The 17,307-nt window shown below is 43.7% G+C and overlaps 1 protein-coding gene across 2 annotated transcripts in view; it reads left to right on the forward strand.

The window, feature by feature from the left end:
- Positions 1-2,904: 2,904 nt before the first annotated feature.
- Positions 2,905-17,307, forward strand: part of MAPKAPK3 (MAPK activated protein kinase 3) — a 46,695-nt gene continuing 32,292 nt past the window's right edge. The window contains exons 1-2 of one of the 2 annotated variants that reach the window (XM_054280876.1): positions 2,905-2,985; positions 3,747-4,132. In XM_054280876.1, coding sequence (XP_054136851.1) covers positions 3,872-4,132 — 261 coding nt within the window. In that variant the 5' untranslated portion in view covers positions 2,905-2,985; positions 3,747-3,871. Of the gene's footprint in view, positions 2,986-3,066; positions 3,346-3,746; positions 4,133-17,307 lie in introns of those variants that run through there. The other variant, XM_054280879.1, reaches the window with a different exon arrangement.

Consider the following 17,307-nt stretch of genomic DNA (forward strand, 5'->3'; position numbering starts at 1 on the left):
CATTGCCATCAAAGGGCTGACCACCAAGCAAAGCATTTTGTATATAAGGAAACTGAGATCCCTGTATCATTCAGGTATCACTCCTCAAGATCTGTCACCCCTCAGAGAACGTTTGATGACATCAGCTTTCCAAGCTCTCCAGATGACAGCAAATTCAGTTCCTTTCATTTTTATTGGGAAATGAGACATTTGAAAGTCTGAAATGTCTTTGATCCCAGCTATTGAATTGCTACAGCCTAATAAAGAGGCAGTGAAATACCCAGTGAAACAGCCAAAATTAACCTTCTCTGTTTAAACAGAGTGGTGCTGTCTGTCTGTAAAGCAGGTATCTGTGATATTGAAGACATGATAAAATCAGGGAGAACATATCCAAACTGTGTGCTGGCTAAAATAAAAAGCTTCACCAGGTTAAGACACTGGTTAGAGGAAAGGGGTTGCTGCCCCTAAGCTCATTGAAAGAAGAGGACCTCGATATTTTCTCCTATAAGCTGTGTTTTATTTTGAGACAAAGCAGGCATAACTGAGCTACACCAAATTCTCTTTTGAAATTTAAGTTGCTCTATGTTGTTGCAGTTGGGGACTTCTGGTAAAAGTAGGATTAATGTTTAATTTACAGTGTTGAGGATTTTTGTGAAGATGAAAGAACTTTTGCTGTAGTGGGCTCTTAGCCTGTAATAGTACTGTTATAGGGGGTTTTTTTAACTTCAAAAGGCAAACATCAATAAATAAATAAAAACATCTGTTTGAGTGAGAAAACATCCCCTGGCTCAAGGAGCTGCAGTGGGCCTGTCAGTGTATTCTCCATCAGCATCTCCAGAGGATGCTAATGGAGCTCCACCTGCCATGAGCACCAAGAGAGGCTTCAGGAGCTGCTTTTTATTTTGGGGTCATCCTTGTGTAGAGTGAGGCTGTCTGATACTTGGGCTGATGCTAGAAAGGCTTTTTAGGAGTTTATGGTGGTCGAAATGAGCAGAGGGTTGAAGTAAGGCCTTATTAACTATGATTCACATTGGGTTTTGCCCTGTTTAAACTTACTACTGGTTGCTGGTAAAATGATGAGCTTTGCCAAGAGCATATCCAGGCAACATCAGGTGGTGAACCCAAACAAGCTTTTCATCCAGTGAGATACTCCTCTGACTTCAAAAATGTGGTTTTTATTGTCCCTGTTTCTATTGTCCCCATAACTCTTCTCATCAGGAGATGTCTCATCACTGAGACATGTAGAACCAACTAATTTCACACATCTTGTCTCATTCCCTCATCTTTCTTCCTTGTTTTCCATGCACAGCTTATTTTTTTAGAAACTCATTCTTGTAATAGTTAGAGTCATAGTTTCTTAATGAAATTCCTTACTTCTGACACACTATAGAAAATAGCAACCCCTTCAGTTGACATCTGCTTGGAATTTTTACAACATTTAATATTTCTTAGAATAGAGCCATAAATCGCCTTCTACCAGCTTCAATGTGCTAGTCAGTGTAACTCCTGCCTGCTTTGGGCAGCCGTGGGCTTTTGGGTGAGAGTTACATGGAAAGATCCAAAGCAGGGCCAGGAATGGGAGCTACAGATAGGTGTGAGCAAGTATGGTTTTCAAAATAAAAAATGCAGAAGAGAGTGGAGAGATTTAGGGGTTTTATGAAGGGTCTGGCCTCCAGTGACTGAGTGCAGAGAAGAGAACTAATAGTTACCTGTTGCAAAGAGAAGGAAGTTACCATCCAGGACAAACAGAAAAGCAGAGACAGAGAGAAGGCATGGGAAGGAAAATCAGAGCAAGCTGGTGGCCGCAGAACGATGTTATTGAAGGTTTGCAACCTGGGAGCTCACAGTTACGGATACATTTCTCTGAGACTACCACAGTGGGAGGTGATGCAGACTAAGACGGCTGACAGCTAAACCTGAAAAGATTGGAAATAGCTGTTTTCCTCAGGGATTTGATTAGCCCAGAATAAGTGAACTGAATCAGGGGGCCAGGCTCTCCAGCAACTGAAGTGCTGAAAGCCTGGAAGGGAAACCTGAGGCAGAATAGCTGTAGCATCACATCACATGGTGATGTACTGCAGATCTGCATCCTGCTAAGTTGAACTACTTTTTATTCCTTGGGGAAAGGGCTCATTAGTCCTTTTAATTATTTTCCTATCTGCTAGAACTCCAGATGCTATTATGTTACGTAAAATGACAAATGTATTTTTAACTTGTAAAGCATGTGAACTTTAAGCTCCTTCCAGTGCTACGAATACAGCTCCATTTCGATGCATGACTCATCTTCACATGTAGGGAAAAAAGCTCAGCATTTCACATCCCTGGAACCACACACTGTGCACCAGTGATGAGCGACAGTTGCTGTGGGAACCATCTCTTTTAGTATCCTGACTGTGCATCCGAAAGTGCCGAGAAACACCGACCGCATCTTTGGTCGCGTTCAGTGACTGCATTAAGTGAGAGCAGCTTTCCGGTAGCCAAGCGCCTGAAGGATCACTGCCCGCTGTCTCATCTCCCTGTAACAGCCCGTTTAACACAGGGTTCGGAGCGAGCGTGGCGATTCTCCCTTCCCCGAGGAGCCATCGGGGGAAGGGCCGGCGGTGCCACCGCGCGGGCGCGCTGCGGTACCAGCCCGGAGCCGCCGCCGCTGCAGCCTCATTTCCCCCCTCTAGCAGGGCCGTTTACCCCAATAAGTTAATATCGTGCCTTAAATCGCCGCCCTAGATCACCTTAAAACCACCGCGGGGGTTGTTCCCCACCAGGGTTGTCTAGGGGAGCCCGAGCAGTGGAAGCTGAACACGAGGTAGCTCCCGCTCCCCTCTCGGGCCCGGCCCAGTCAGGGCCGCTTGTCGGGGCTTGGGCCGGTCCCGCCGCCGGCAGCCCGGCGCGGCTCGGGGCGGGAAGGCGGCGCGCACCTGCCCGGGGCGGCGGGGCGGACCCAGGCAGAGCCCGCCTTCCCCGAGCCGCTCCGGGAAGCCTCGGCTGGGGCCGCGCCGCCACAGGCAGGTAATGGAGCTCCGGCGTGGAGCTGCCCCCGCCCGGCTCCCGCCGCCGCCGCCCCCCGCTTTCCCGGCTTCGCCTCAGGGCTTTCCCGCCCTCCGCCGCCGCCTCAGCGCGGGGGCCTGAGCGAGCGGCCCCTCCACTCCTGGTAACGGCGCTGCTGGCACCGGCACCCGGCCCGGGGATTCCCCTCAGGTCCCCAGCGGGACCCTCCCGGCTTTGGGAGCCACGCCATGGCATCTCCACGGACTGCAGTTTCTGGGAGGTTTGGAGGTCCCTGCCCCTAGCATGGGGACCCGGGCAATTAAAGCACAGTCCCAGGGTTCGGAGCTTCCTCAGGCAGTGCCACTCTGGGGTTCAGTCCAGGTATTCGTGGTTCTCTTGCGCAATTTGAGAGTGTCGGGATGAGGCAGGGGACCCTTGTGAGGATTTCTATATGAAACGTTGAGGCAACAAGTGGTTGATGAGGGTTGTTGAGCTCGAAGCCTTGTTCTGTTGTACAGACCTTAGCTGTGGTGTTAGTCCAAGACCCAGCAGTTACTCAGTAACTTTTTGTTGCAGTAGAAGCAGTGATTTATACCTGCAGCCTGAGAGCTGTGTGTACTGAACTGGGGTGACAGGTCTGTAAGGCTCAAGTGTGCTTTCCTGAGGTGACCCTTCACTTGTGTTCTCTCTGGCACCTGGTCATCTTGTTAAGAGAATAGCGGTCAGGTGGGACAATAGTTAGTTGATATCAATTACTAACATGTGTTTACATTTTTACTCAGGACTAAATGGCGAGCAAATGGACGGCCTGAAGCACTCGGTTTGATTGCTTTAGAGAACGGGCTCTGCTGAAGGTACCCGATAGATTCCTGTGGGGTATCTCTGTCATCCCAGAGTCTTCCCTGATATGGAACAAAGTGAAGGTGAACAGGAATCCCAGGCAGAAAGTCTCGTGGAGAGCAAGAGCAGTGTGGAGAGCAAGAGCAGTGTGGAGAGCAAGAGCAGTGTGAAATCCTTGCCTGGGGGAACAGCCCATGTCAAACTAGAGATAAAAAAACATGCAGTTACAGACGACTACAAACTCTCCAAACGTGTGCTAGGGTTAGGAATCAATGGCAAGGTACTGGAGTGTTTCAACAAGCAGACAGGCCAGAAATGTGCTTTGAAGGTATGTGTGTTTTGTCTTTTTTTCCTTATTTATGGTTTGGAGGCCAAAGTTCATTCCCTGTAAAAGCTACTTGTTCTGTGCTTACCTTTCTCAAAGAGTGATGTGTGAAGAATCTGAATATGTGGAAACATTTGCTATCACAACACTGGAGTCCCAGCTTGAGTCTTTTCCAGAATATTCTGTGTAGTTTCCAGAATAATGTTATCAGCTGTGAAATTCTTGTGTTCATATTTAAAAGACAAGAAAGCGGGGGAGAGAACCGTGTCTTGGTGTGTTCTGGGAGAAAACTTGTTATATTTTGAATGAACATATTATGCAATACTCAACAAAGGAAACTATTTTGGATCTTGTGCAGTGAATAGGCCTAAGCTGTGAAATACTTAAATGTTCATTGATCTTCAGTCTTTCCTCTGTATGAAGATTTTTCTTAAGGAGCATTTCTAGTTGTTAATTTATATTCCTCCTTTATTTTTGTGATCAATTTACCAAAGGCTATTTCCTGGGAAAGCACTGATTACACCAGTATGGCAAGTGAGTTTAGTAGATATTTATGGTGGTAAGTACCACTTAAATAAATGGAGCAATAACCATTCATTAGAGAGCATAAAGCTTACTTGCCTTTTGTTCTGCAGCTTTTAAACTTGAAAATTTCCTTGGTGCTCTTAAACCACATTACTGGGAAAAAAGCAGCCTAAATGAGAACCAGGATGGTTCAGTACCAGAAGACTAAAAGCAGCTGAAATAATTGTCATGAGAATTATTATGGGTGTTACAGATTCCTTGCTGGTGTTAATCTGGTGGGTCCAGGAGGCTCTCAGGTATCCTTCCTGTCCCTATTCACACTCCATGTCTGCTGGCAGCAGAGTGGATCTGCCAGGGGTCAGCTGGAGGCTCTGCCAAGGCCTGAGGATGGTCTCTAGCAAACAGAACTTTGCATTGTGATAGAGAAGCCTGGAAATACCTGGCAGCTTTGGGTACTGGAAAAAATTTAATAGAGGAACTAGAAAAGCTTATGATACAATAATTTGCTGATTAATTCACATGTTTCCAACACTCTGATGGAGTTTATCACACTCTTTTGTATTAGCTTCACGTAGCTGACTGACAGAAGTTTATCATAGGGAAAGTGGAGGTTTTGACAACAGACTGCAGGTCCTGGGGTTTGCACCTGCCATGGGGAGTGTCACATCTTTGCATCTCTGAGATGAGCCATTAATCAGGTCCTTCTGCAGTGCTAGCAACATTAATTTCTAAAGTTAGCATACTGTGATGAAGGATCATAGTTAATGCTGAAGCTGATCTGCTGTTTCTGAAGAGTTCAGTGGCTTTGTTGCTGGTTAGAGATCATTCACACTTCAAAGGGTTTGCAGTCATAAGGGCTGGAAGCATTTTAAAACAGAATTTGCCTTTCCAGAGGGCAATCCAGTAGCAACAAGTATGTTCCAGAGCAAATTTAGTGGTTCTGAAATGAAGTAGGAAACATATTCCAGTGTACATTGGCATCTGGAAATGATTTTTTTTATTTTAGCCCTCAGAGTTGGGGAGAGGGAGAAGAGGATGGAAATTGCTGTACCCTGATAGAATGTCTTCTGCTTGATGGGTTGGAAGAATCTATTGGTGGAGTCTCTAAACCTGTTTGTGTTTAGCACTGATTGAGTGGGCTGATTTTGCAGAACTTTTAATATACATTAAGGACCAAAGTTCCACTTCCCCAGTCATTTCAGGTCAGCAATAGCTGATGGATCACTGACCTTACCCTGTAAATGTGTTTGTCATCCTGTTTCCCATCCAGCTGTGCAATGTGTGCACTTTTCTTCTGAACAGGACAGAAGCATGGCAGCAATATTAAGATGTTTATAAGTTCTCTAGGGAGTTTGAATGGCAGATAATAGTTTGCTGCTTGCATGTGTGCATTTCTCATCATTATGGGTTTAAGTGCTGAATAAAAAGTTAAACATGCAATTAAGTAAAACTGCCAGCAGCCCAGAGAGAATCCTCTGCTCTCTGCAAAGATGGTCTAGTGAGGGGATTAGCCAACAAGGAGGGATAAAAACTCTGCTTGGTTAATTTGCAAGAATAGAAACATCTTTTCCCAGCCCTGAAGATATTTGCAAGGATGAAAATATTCATAGGAAGTTTTTCCTTTGTTTCTTGTGAAACCTGAACTGGGCCACACAAGTCCCAAACCTGCTCCAGATGACAGTTCAGAGTCATCCAGTCAAATCAGTTATGTAAAAGGGACAAGAAGCTTAGGAAAAAATATTCAGAAACAGCTTCACAGCAGAATTCTCTGTGTAGGGACAACAGGGCCTTGCCACTGCTCGTTCTTCTCAGGTGGGATGGCAGGGTTATCATTCACTTACAGGAATAGAAAGTGAGACTGATGAAGCTGTTACAGAGCAAACCCAACTGGTATGACAGGTAAGGAGAAATGGAAAGACTGAGTTGCAAGTTGAACATGAAAAAAAGGGATGCTGGATGGATTTTTTTCTGGAGGTTGCTTGCACAGACCCATTGAGATTTATGTGTATTTGTGGACAAATACTTCAGGCATGAGAGTGCTTGCTGTAACCTGCTCCTGGGAAAGGAAGAACATCACTCCTGCTGCTGAAGATAAAGTATAATAGGCTGTTCCCCTTCACATCAAACTTGCCCATTAAAGCAGCTCCTGACTGGGCAGATCACACTGCTTTCTGCCTGCAGGTTTTCTTTTAAATGGGAACAGAGCCAGCACAGCCAGGGTCTGGATAGAAATTACTCAATGGAAGGAATTTTAGCAGGGGTACTCAAGAGGAAAGGGCTTGAACAGGCAAAAATATTCATTCCCAGAGCCATACATCAGTCAAGCACTCTATGCTGGAATTGGGAGGTCCCTGTTGTTGTTGTTGTTAGTCCGTATCCATAATTGGAACAGGTTAGAATTTCATTAATCATTTTGGAGTGGGAAAACACAAGACATCCTTTTGGAGATACTGCAGGGTTTGGGTTATTTTCCTAAAATACTGTGTGGCTTAGTTTACTCTGCTTGGCATTGTGATTTGCTGCCCAGTTTACAATGTGCTGTCAGCTTTGTTTCTGTTAAATTGAAATGCCACAGGCATTGCTGTCCTGCTCCAGAAAATCTCATCTGGTTTCTCACTTAGACACATAATGACATTTTGGCTGAGGAGCACTGTTTCCAAATAGTGAGAACACGAGGATTTAGAAAAGCAGAAGCATAAACAAAACTGCTGTGCAGGACTGTGGCCTTCTAGAAGGCAGCTATGCTTTGGTCTCTGCCTCCCTTACAAATAGAAAAGCTTCTCAGATCTCTTTCCATAGTTGATCCAGAAATAGCTGTCAAGTGAAGTCTAGTCACTCTTCTATTTTTATCTCCTCTCTGCCAGCCTGCCCCCTTCTGTTCACTTTACCTTTTGGGGCTTTAGGGCAAGTTTAACCTCCACTCCTTTAACACTGACATCTGCCCCAGTGTTCTCTGCTGGTGTTTGCACTCCTCACTGTTTTTAGGGAGAGGAGGAAACCAAAACAGCTGCTTACCTGTGAGGATAAATGTGAAATCCTGGGACTTGCCTTCCATGAAAAAAACCCCAACCTACAGCTCCTTGTTCTTTCTTTCCTTCTCCCTCATTTTCTTTTTGGCACAAATTCCTGCTAAGCCGTGTCAAAATAATACTTCAATGTATTCGATGATCTCCTTTATTTTTGTGGAAGATGGTAGGAAGGGCTCAGAGCTGGAATTAAGAAATAATAAGAATAGAGAGAACAGAGAGGTAGGGAGCCTCCTGCAGGGTATTGGGGCTTCTCTGCACTTGCAGCTTCATGATTTTGGTGGATGTTTCAGGATATAAAAACAGTGTTAGACATCATTGCCATACTATTTATCTTCAGTAAACAGCTGGTGCTTCTTTCCAGAAGAAAAGGAAGGACAATTCAGGCATAGCCACAAAACAAAGACCCTTGGAACTTCAGGAAACTTTGGTTGTGGGTGCATTGGCACTTTGGGGATGGGTAACTCCTGAGCAGCAGAGGTACAATGCTTCCCCCCAAGCACTGGGCACATGCCCGGTGTGCTGCAGATCCTCCAGCCACCCAGCACTTCCAGGCTCAGGTGGAGGGTGTATCAATGGACCTGCTACTTCATGGAATTGCTTAGGTTGGGAAAAAGCCTTAAAGATCAGGTCCAACCATTAACCCAGCACTTCCAAGCCCACCACTGAACCACTGAACCATGTCCCCAAGTACCACATCTACACACAGACCTTATCCTCTGGAATAAATAGTGAGATAAGGCATCCCCTGCCTCATGGAAAATGTGTTGTGCTGCTGAGTGCCAGCAGAAAAGTGGCTGTAACTTGCTGATTTGAAGACAAATAGGCATAGCCCAAATGTAAAATAAAGCAAAAAGCAGACACAAAATTGAACACCCTCCTTGCCTTTTAGGTTTGAAGAATATTTAGTGAACGATAGAAATAATTGTAGAGTAGGAGTCTCTGCTGCTGTGCAAAAGAGTGTTAGCACAACTTTCTTCTCAGAAGGAAATAAAACAGGTAATGGAGGAAAAAAAATTTCAAAATAAGTCCTTCCCAAAATTATTCTTGGGACCTGCACATAGGACTATCTTGAGAATGTTGTTCTGCTTTCCATAGGTGAGTTGCTGTGGACAGACACAGGCATTCTGCCTCAGTTTGATTTAGTCTTGAGCTATGTTTCTGTCTCCCACTCAATTTTAATGTTTCTGATTACATTAAATAGCTCTGCAAAAGCTATTATTGGGATAGTCTGTTTCCAGTTAGTTTACCCTGGAGCTAGGTCATGATTGCTCACAAACAGGAGCCTGTACAGTCCAAAGTATTTGTTTTGCAAATTATCTAAATAGCTGGTGCTTGTAAAGTACCCTGCTTGCTGCCTGAAGTAAGATGATGACCAGGGAAAATAATGCAGCAGTGGAGAGAGCACTGCACACAGTGAAAGTGAAGGTTATTTTAGGCTGATGATTGCTGGTAGAATAGGAAATGTTACCAATCTTCTGAGATGCTGCAGATTGCATTTTTAGAAGAGAATTATGCCAGATTAGGAATGAAACATTTCAACATTTTTGGCATAAGGAAGAATAATGGTGTGCTAAGCTTAGAACTGTGATGCCAGTTTGGGGAACCAAGTGTAAGAGGCTTTATCCAGGGTGAAGCAGCTCTTCTGGAATGATTGTGTGTTTCTGGAGGCAATCAGCACTTCCTAGTGAAGTGTTCTGTAGTTCTCTCTTACCTACCATGTTCCCTGCAGAGGGTTTATGCTGGTTTATCTCATGCTACAGTAAATTCAGTGTCAGTAACACAGCTTGGTCTGAGTAACAAAGTCTGGGGGCTGTGCTGTAGATCAAAGCTGGATACAGCATAGAATGAATAGGAGTTCAGAAGAGTTCCAGTGAAATGGCAGCCCTGTCTACACAGAGTGCCTAAAATATGGATAGCATCAGACTGGTCCTTGAATTTTATCCTTCAGTGCCAATCTTGGTGACTATTATGTAAATATGCATAAAATACCTAAAATAACTTCCAGTCGATTAAAAAGTGGGTCGTTTCTACTGCTACAAGAATTGTTTTTAAACCAGTGAGTCATTCAAGACCAGAGTCTTTGAGCACTTTGTACTTATTGGGGCCAGACTGGCACCTTTCAAAGTGTCAGTTGGACTAGTTAATTTTTAAAAAACGAGGACTTATCCATTTACTTTGAAGATCTGACATTCTTGACTGGTCTGCTCTTTATTTGAAATATAGCAAATAATAAAAAAAAAAATAAAAAGATGGGCTCAGTCTGAAATAATGGAACCATATGTAATAAATTTCTTTTATTCAATGGCAATTAATTAAGCCTAAGAAGCAGAAACAGAAAGCCAAATGCTATAAACCATTAAGTCATCTTGAAAAAGCAGAACTATGTTGATGCTACTTTGCACCTCTCTGTTCTCCCCCGGTCTCTCAGCAAGCTGGCACACGTTACAGCCCGACTTGCACGGCAACAAAGCTGGGGAAGATCAAGGCGCGTTCCCCGCCTTGCCGGGTTCAAAGACCCGATAAAGCTCCAGATAAGTGCCTGACTCAGCTGCGGGGAGGGTGCTGAAAGCAGAGCGCGTGTGTGCCTCGGTCAGACACCGCTGACCGCCGACACCCTCCTCGGACTAGAGGGCTCCTCTCTGTCTCCCCCTCCTCGCTTTAGAGTACAAATCCTCTGTGCCATTTAACCAAAGGAAACCTCGCTGATTTGTGCTAGTGGGAGTCTCGTTACAGGTAACTGGATTTTGCAAATCAGCTTAAGTGTAAAGGAGCAAGATGCAAGAATTTTAAACTTAATTTACAACACAAGTGTACTTCAGGTGTATTTACTTATGGCCATATCATGTAGAGAGATTCCCAGATTGGAAAAACCTGATAACATTTGGGAAGAGTCAGCTCCACATCTGGATGTCAAGGCTCACACACATCCCTTTTTCCTTAGTGTATTTTCCTCTGTCTGTGGTAGCACCCTGGGTTAAGAGTGGCCTGGCCTGAGAATGAATGGCTTCCTGTTGTCTTTTGTGCCAGTTCAGTTTCAGCAGAAAGCAGAGATTATGTTCCTGCTGTGATAAATTCATGGGAAGCACAGAGAAAGAAGGTGTCACTGTTATTGGGAGCAAGAGGCGATGCAAATTTCAGGAAGTTAGTGGATTAATATCTTGTCTATGAAGTGTTCTGTTTTAATGCCTTCACTGTATACAGTGATTCATTTTTTTCTTTTAAAAAATGATACAATCTTTGATTTATTTACACCATGATGCAGCATTTTGCATCCCTAAATATTTTTGCAGTTGATCTTTGCTTAACCCTGAAGAATTTCCCATTTCTCATATGACCTGAATCCGTTTCCCTGTTTTGCTTTACCATGATAAATGTGTTTTTAGAACAGCAGACTTTAGGATGATGTGTAATATTCTATTACCAACAGTACAGTTGTCTGCAGAGCTTTCTGTGTTTTATGTCTTTCGGCCCGGCAGAGTTGTGTGCAGTCCGTGTGGCTCTTGCACTCTCTGAAGATACAGCGACACCGATGGGAAGGGAAGGGAAGGGGCAGGGATGTGGCCAGTGCTGGAGCTGGGCAGTAGCTGCCCTGCTTAACTAAGGGGAACCGTGAGAACTCCTTTCCATCAGCAGCAGTGAAAGCTGGTGGTGTGGTCTGTGTGGATTAGGGTGTATGAACTGCAGGGATTGTGGCATTTTACACAGACTTCCTAAGCACTTAAGATGATTCAAAGCTCCGTAAATGAGATTAAGCTGTAACGCTGCAGCATTTTAATACCTCGGCAGTGAAGGGGAGAGGATTCTTGTTCAGCATGTAAATCATGAGTGGCCTCCCAGTTCCTGAATCTTTGTGATACCTGGCACTTTGCACTGGAGCTCTCATGGCCTGTATTAAGAAAAAACTCAAATATTAGATTTGTATAAAAGTTAACTTTTCTTTCAGAGAAGTTTGCCTGCTGAATTTGTTTTAAAAACCCCCCAAACCCAAACAAATCCCTCTGAGTGTGCCATCTTTATGAGTAATTTCAGATGATCTGGATAAGGAGCCAGTCTTATTAAAGTTGCACTGTGCACAGATCTTAAGTCTTGCCAGTTCAAACTCTGGCTCTTGTCCATGGGCTTTTTCCCAGGATTTTTTTTTCTTGAATACTCTCTTAAGGATGCTGGCATTCCAAGTAACAGGCCCTAAGGCAGCTCCTGGGATCTGAGTCAACAAAGGCTGAGGACAGATTTATTGAGACTCTTGTAAGGAGAGAAATCAGAAAAAAATTGGATTGTTTATGGGATTTTTGGATGGCATTTCTGAGATATATAAGTGGTTTGGGAATGGCAGGGCGTGGAGCACTCGTGATCTCTGGCCAGGCCTGGCTTGTGCTGAGGTTTTGGCTGGGTGTTTTGCCCAGGTGTGAGTCAGCCTGGGCCTTGTGAAAGCCCTCAGTGCTGCTTTGTGCCAGCCTTGCCTTCTGTTGTACTGCGGGGTGGGGCTGGGTGGGGCTTTGTTTTCAAAGGAGAGCAGTTTCAAACTGGATAGGGAGCAGCTGCCTCACACTCCTGTGTTCTGTGTTGGACTCCTGTGTACTCCTTAGCCCAGAATCTAACATATATTCAGGGATGAAATGTCCTTAAAATCCCTTTGCAGTGCCACAAGGCCTGGCATTTGCCAGTGTCATCCTTGCTGTTGTTCTAACTCTGAGAAATACTCCCCTTTACTTGCTTAATTTTTAACCAAAATTGTATTTATCTTTCGTGTAAAGGATTAATTTCTCTCAGGGCCTTATTGCATTTTCCCACATGTTGCTTTGAGTCAATGTGGCTTTGTCAGAGGCAGTCTGGTTTCCACAGCAACGAGTTGTTAGCACCAAAGATGTCAGAGATCCGAGGTAGGGAGGGGAGGGCGCTGCATTTTCTGGCTCAGCTGCTGTGCCACCGTACCGGCCTTGCTGCAGCCACGCTACAGCACAACGTCCCCATTGTCTTGGTGAAGAGTAAAAGCCTTTCATTTTGTTCTGCTCTTCCCTTTCCAATCAATTTACAGTCAAAATTTGACATTTGGGAGGTAGATGGGGCTTGGTGGTTCCTTGATGCTTTGAAGCTTCCTGTTCTTTCAAGCCTCTGTTGTAAGGGCGCTGCTGTGTCCTCTGCTTTTTAAGGAGTTTTTCTGGGGACAGAATAGGGCTTTTGCATACATCCAAACCCTGTAGCAGTAAGTTAGTGATAAAGGGGAGCAGAGCACTATTCTTTCTGACCCATGCTCAATGTCTGTGTGTGAATGATAATGGAGAAAATTGTCAATCCTTTCGCCTTGCCCAGTAAAGTGAAACCTGCTCCAATTAAACCTGCTTGGTTGGGCTTTCCAAGGCACCCATTTCCTTAGGGTGGGAACTGAGCCTTGCTGCTATTGACCTGGGAATATTGCATTATTTAAAAGGAATTTCTAAAACACAGTTAACCTGTGAAATTCATTGCCCCAGGAGCTGAGAGGTTGTGATGCTGTGGAGATCTTGAAAGGAAACAGAGCTTCTCTGAGCATTTCAAATGTGAAGAAACCCCCTGTAGTTTTAATATACTGTACAAATTTAGCTATGATCTTCCAGATCCTGTTGTTACAACGGATAAACACAAAACTGTCAGGATAAATAATGAAACTTTGAGCTTCAGAAGGCATATTATTGTTTCTCTTGTGTTAAATGTGCTGCTGCTTCAGGGGTACAATATCCTCCTGTCTAAGGAGAGGGAAATGGAGCTGTGGCCTCAGCTCTGCTGGTGGCTGTGCCTCTGGGTAATGTCCATCCCTTGCACAATAATTTCATGTTAATGGTGTGTCTTCCTGGGCAACTTGTACTTGTCCAAACTTGGGTGTAAACATAAAGTGAAATAGGTTTTTTGCAACAGCTATTCATATTTAGATCCTTTTTCCCCCCCTTCTTCTGAAGGTCAGGGAGGAAGGTGCTTTATGAGACTTGGCCTGTGGAAATAAAAACAGTGTAATGTTATTGAAAGTTCCTTTCAGGCACATTCTGCTTCTTATTTTCACATTTAATATGAATTAGGGTAAAACCCAACTGCTAAAGACAGTTCAAACCAGAAGCTGAAACTTCAGACATGGGTAGTTAATACTTTAAACTGGCTTAAATATATGATGAAATCATGCACCCCAATGCAGGTTTTAATTCAATTTTTGCATGTCTGCTATTGACTTTTAAAGGCTAGGCATTGTATCTGGAACTTGGAATAGAATTGCAAACTACTTTGGGAGCGGGTTGTATTCTTACTCTTTATTTCAGTTTCTTAGCAAGTATCTGGCTTTGCATCAGAGTTCATGGGATGTAAGTCATGCTTACAAAGAGCAAAATATCTGCACAGCTGTTGTGGACTGGAATTAGGTGGTTTTCCAGGTTTATCATGTTTAGTTGGGAGGGTTTAAACTTGATTTTTTTTTTTTTTTAATGTTTGAAAACCTACAAAGTAGCATCTCCAAAGAGTGCAGGGAAGCAGACTGCCAAAGTGAGAGTGGCACATGGGGAAAGGTCAATTAATTTGGGAGCAGTCCCAGTTCTGGTGGGTTGGTATCAAGCTGAATTTCTCTCCAGTCTCTTAGCCCTGTAGTAACTTTTTCCTGGTGTTGGGATGCTGTTGTTAAAGGCCTTGAAGGTGAAGGGAGTGTGAGGGTGACTTTCCTTTCCAGCTGGATTTCAGAATCCCTGCTTGCCAGGGTGTCTCTGCTGTGACAGCTGTGACTGCCTGGCTTGGGCAGGCAAGTGTCTAACTCTGTGTCTGTTACTGTTGAGAAATGGGACAAGACACTCAAGATCTGCCAAACTGACCTCTTGCTGCACTCAGAGGAGCAGAAAACAGCAGTATACATTATTGATAAAACACTTCATACAAGAGCAATTAGTTCTGAGTCTTTCCCACCTCTCTGCTGTCTGAATCACTTGTGGAGGTGTGAGGGAGGGTGAATGCTGTGTTGTGTGCACAAAAGCCAAGTTTCCCAGGGAAAATAAGGAAAAAGTTTTCACAAGTGTTAGTTCAATGAAACATCCAACACAGCAGTAGTAATTTGTTGTTAAATGCTTCTTGCTGTTTGTAGCAGTCTTGGCAATGTGAGGTAAATACTGTGTAGGATTGCTTGGGTCTAAAACCAAACCAGGATTGTTCCTCTGTCCTGCCAGAAGGGAGCAGCTTTGACAGGAGGGCAGTTCTGGAGGAGGAGAATGGCTCAAGCTGGAGCCTGGGCAGTCAGTGTGAGACAGAAATCTCTGAGGGTAGTGTGGGAAAGCATCCATGATCCTGCTCAGTGTGAGGCTTCTCCTGTGTCTTCTGTGCCATCTATCCCAAGCATCAAAGCTCATGAGGAGCTTGCTGTTCTCTGGTTTTGTTTATGTAAACCCTAAACTCAACCACCTGAGGCCACTCAGGGTGCTGTGACTGTATTGAGTGCTCAACAACTGCTTTCTAACTCAGTCATGCAAGTTCCTGATATTTATTTCTGCTTCTTGAGGATGCTGTGACTGGGCAGACCAAAAAGGAAATTTCTGTCTTTTAAACTTGATCTTCCATCTGCATTTGGGCAAGTTAACATAGGAATGGCTTGGTAGGGGAAGGTGTTGTTGTTATCACCACTGGACACCACCCTCTCATGTGCACTACACAGCACCTTCTTCACCAAGGAACATTGCTCTGTTTTACATTAAAAATTAATGACATTGATGTGTCCCATCATCCCATGTTTCCTGCTGTGCAGGGGATTACCAGGAGACTGCTGCTTGTCATTCCCCCTTTGTGTGGACAAGAGCATTAAATGCTCTTTGCCTGAGATTAACACTGTTAATATATTATTAGTATAAATGTTCTGGCTTGTGTTGCTTCTTATTACCAAGTGCTCCTCTCCTGCTCTGAAGACCAGGATCCTTTAAAGCTCCCAAGTCTACCAGGTTTGGGTGTTTTTGCAAAAGAGCTCACCAGGATAGAACTCCCTCAGTTTCACCTTTTTAACTTGAAACCATTCATAGGAGGAACTTTTCTAATGCAGTGACCCTACTGAGAAATTAGGCTGCATTAAGGTGTCTGTTCAAGGCTTCAAATGATACTTAAACTTTAATTAAAAAATGAATTAACTGTAATAAGATAATTTACACTTTCATACCACGTTTAATCTAAATCTGCAAGTTACTCATTGGAATACCTTCTACCTGTGGACTGTAGCAATCTTTAGATTCCTGTGCACATATTTTTGCATGATAATACAGAATCCTTGACTGGTGCTTTGTATCTGCACAGAGCAGTTGTGTCCCTGCTTCAAACCTTGTGGGGGTTTTCTAATTTTCTGTTTGGTTTTAGAAAATGGGTTCATTACATTTATGAAGCACCTTCCTCACCACACAAATGGATCCCTGTGCACATTGGGAGCTGTCAGGGTGTGTTGGTCACTGAGACACCAGGAACATTTATCTCTCCCACTTTGGTGGGACTGCTGGCCAGAGCTGACTGCCTGTTTGCTAGGGAGTATCTCTAGGGAGCCCAAAATCAGAATTCCTGGGAACTCTGACATCCTCCCCCTTGTTTGGGAGAGCTTCATCTGCAAATACTCGTGGGTTTGTGCTTCCATTCAGTTTATTCCATGCTTTTTAACTTTTTCTTCTGTGTAATCAGAGCAGAAGTTGATTCCCTTCTCTTCCACCCCCACCTTTTCCTGCTATTCATTCTCTGGAAGGATTACAGTTTAACTACTAAATGTCAGTAAATGTCAACTTTGCTTCCACCTCAAAACTTCAGAATTTTTATTAAAAATTATATGAGGGGAAAATAATCTGTGAGACATCTGATTAAATTTGCTGTTGATTTTTTCCAAACTACGAAATTTGGTGTTTTCAATACATAACTTTTTTAAATAAGGCACCAAAAAAGAGAAAAAGTAAAATTGCTTTAAAAATAAAACCAGAATTTGCACTTGAACTTTTTCTGAGGCAAGATAGAACTGTATTATCTCTACCTTTTCTTTGCAGTTGATATGTTCCCCATTCAGTGAGGCTTTTCTCTCTAATTTTATTTTATTTTTACTAGTTATAGAGAAACATAAGCTCTGGTATATTATTTGCATGTTTCTTATTTTCTGAAATCATGGACCTTGTTAGGTCAAAATAAAATACATTGGTTTGCCCTTTTTTTCTTGTTGTATATATCTTTGTGTAAGAACATGAGAGCCAAAATTTGTATTATTTAGAGAAAATGGAACAAATAATCATTAATTACTGGGAACTGTAGCCCACTAGAGGCTTGTTAGTAACTGCAAATATACAACAAACCCCAACTTGTAGGATGAGTAACTAAACCTGAAATGTTAGATGCCTTTCTGCCTTTTTCCTGAAAAGCCTATTGGAGTTTGCCTTGGATTGGGAGTTCAGTTTTGAAGCTCTATTTGTTTGCTCACTGACTGTGAAAGTGGAAGTCAGGAAGCATTTTGGGGAGTCCTCAGGCTCCTGTACATTGTGTAAATCAAGGCTATAGGAGAGGGGAGTCCCAGAGCAGATGGTGCTGCTGCCATTCCCTGGAACTGTGCTGTCTTTGTGCCTCTGACCCTCCAAGGTTCTTCCATTTAACTCTGTCCCCATGAGATCTCTGTTC

This window comes from Melozone crissalis, unplaced genomic scaffold (assembly GCF_028551555.1).
Source record: "Melozone crissalis strain CALT ecotype California unplaced genomic scaffold, PUWL_Pcris_2 ptg000029l_1, whole genome shotgun sequence".
NCBI lineage: Eukaryota > Metazoa > Chordata > Aves > Passeriformes > Passerellidae > Melozone > Melozone crissalis.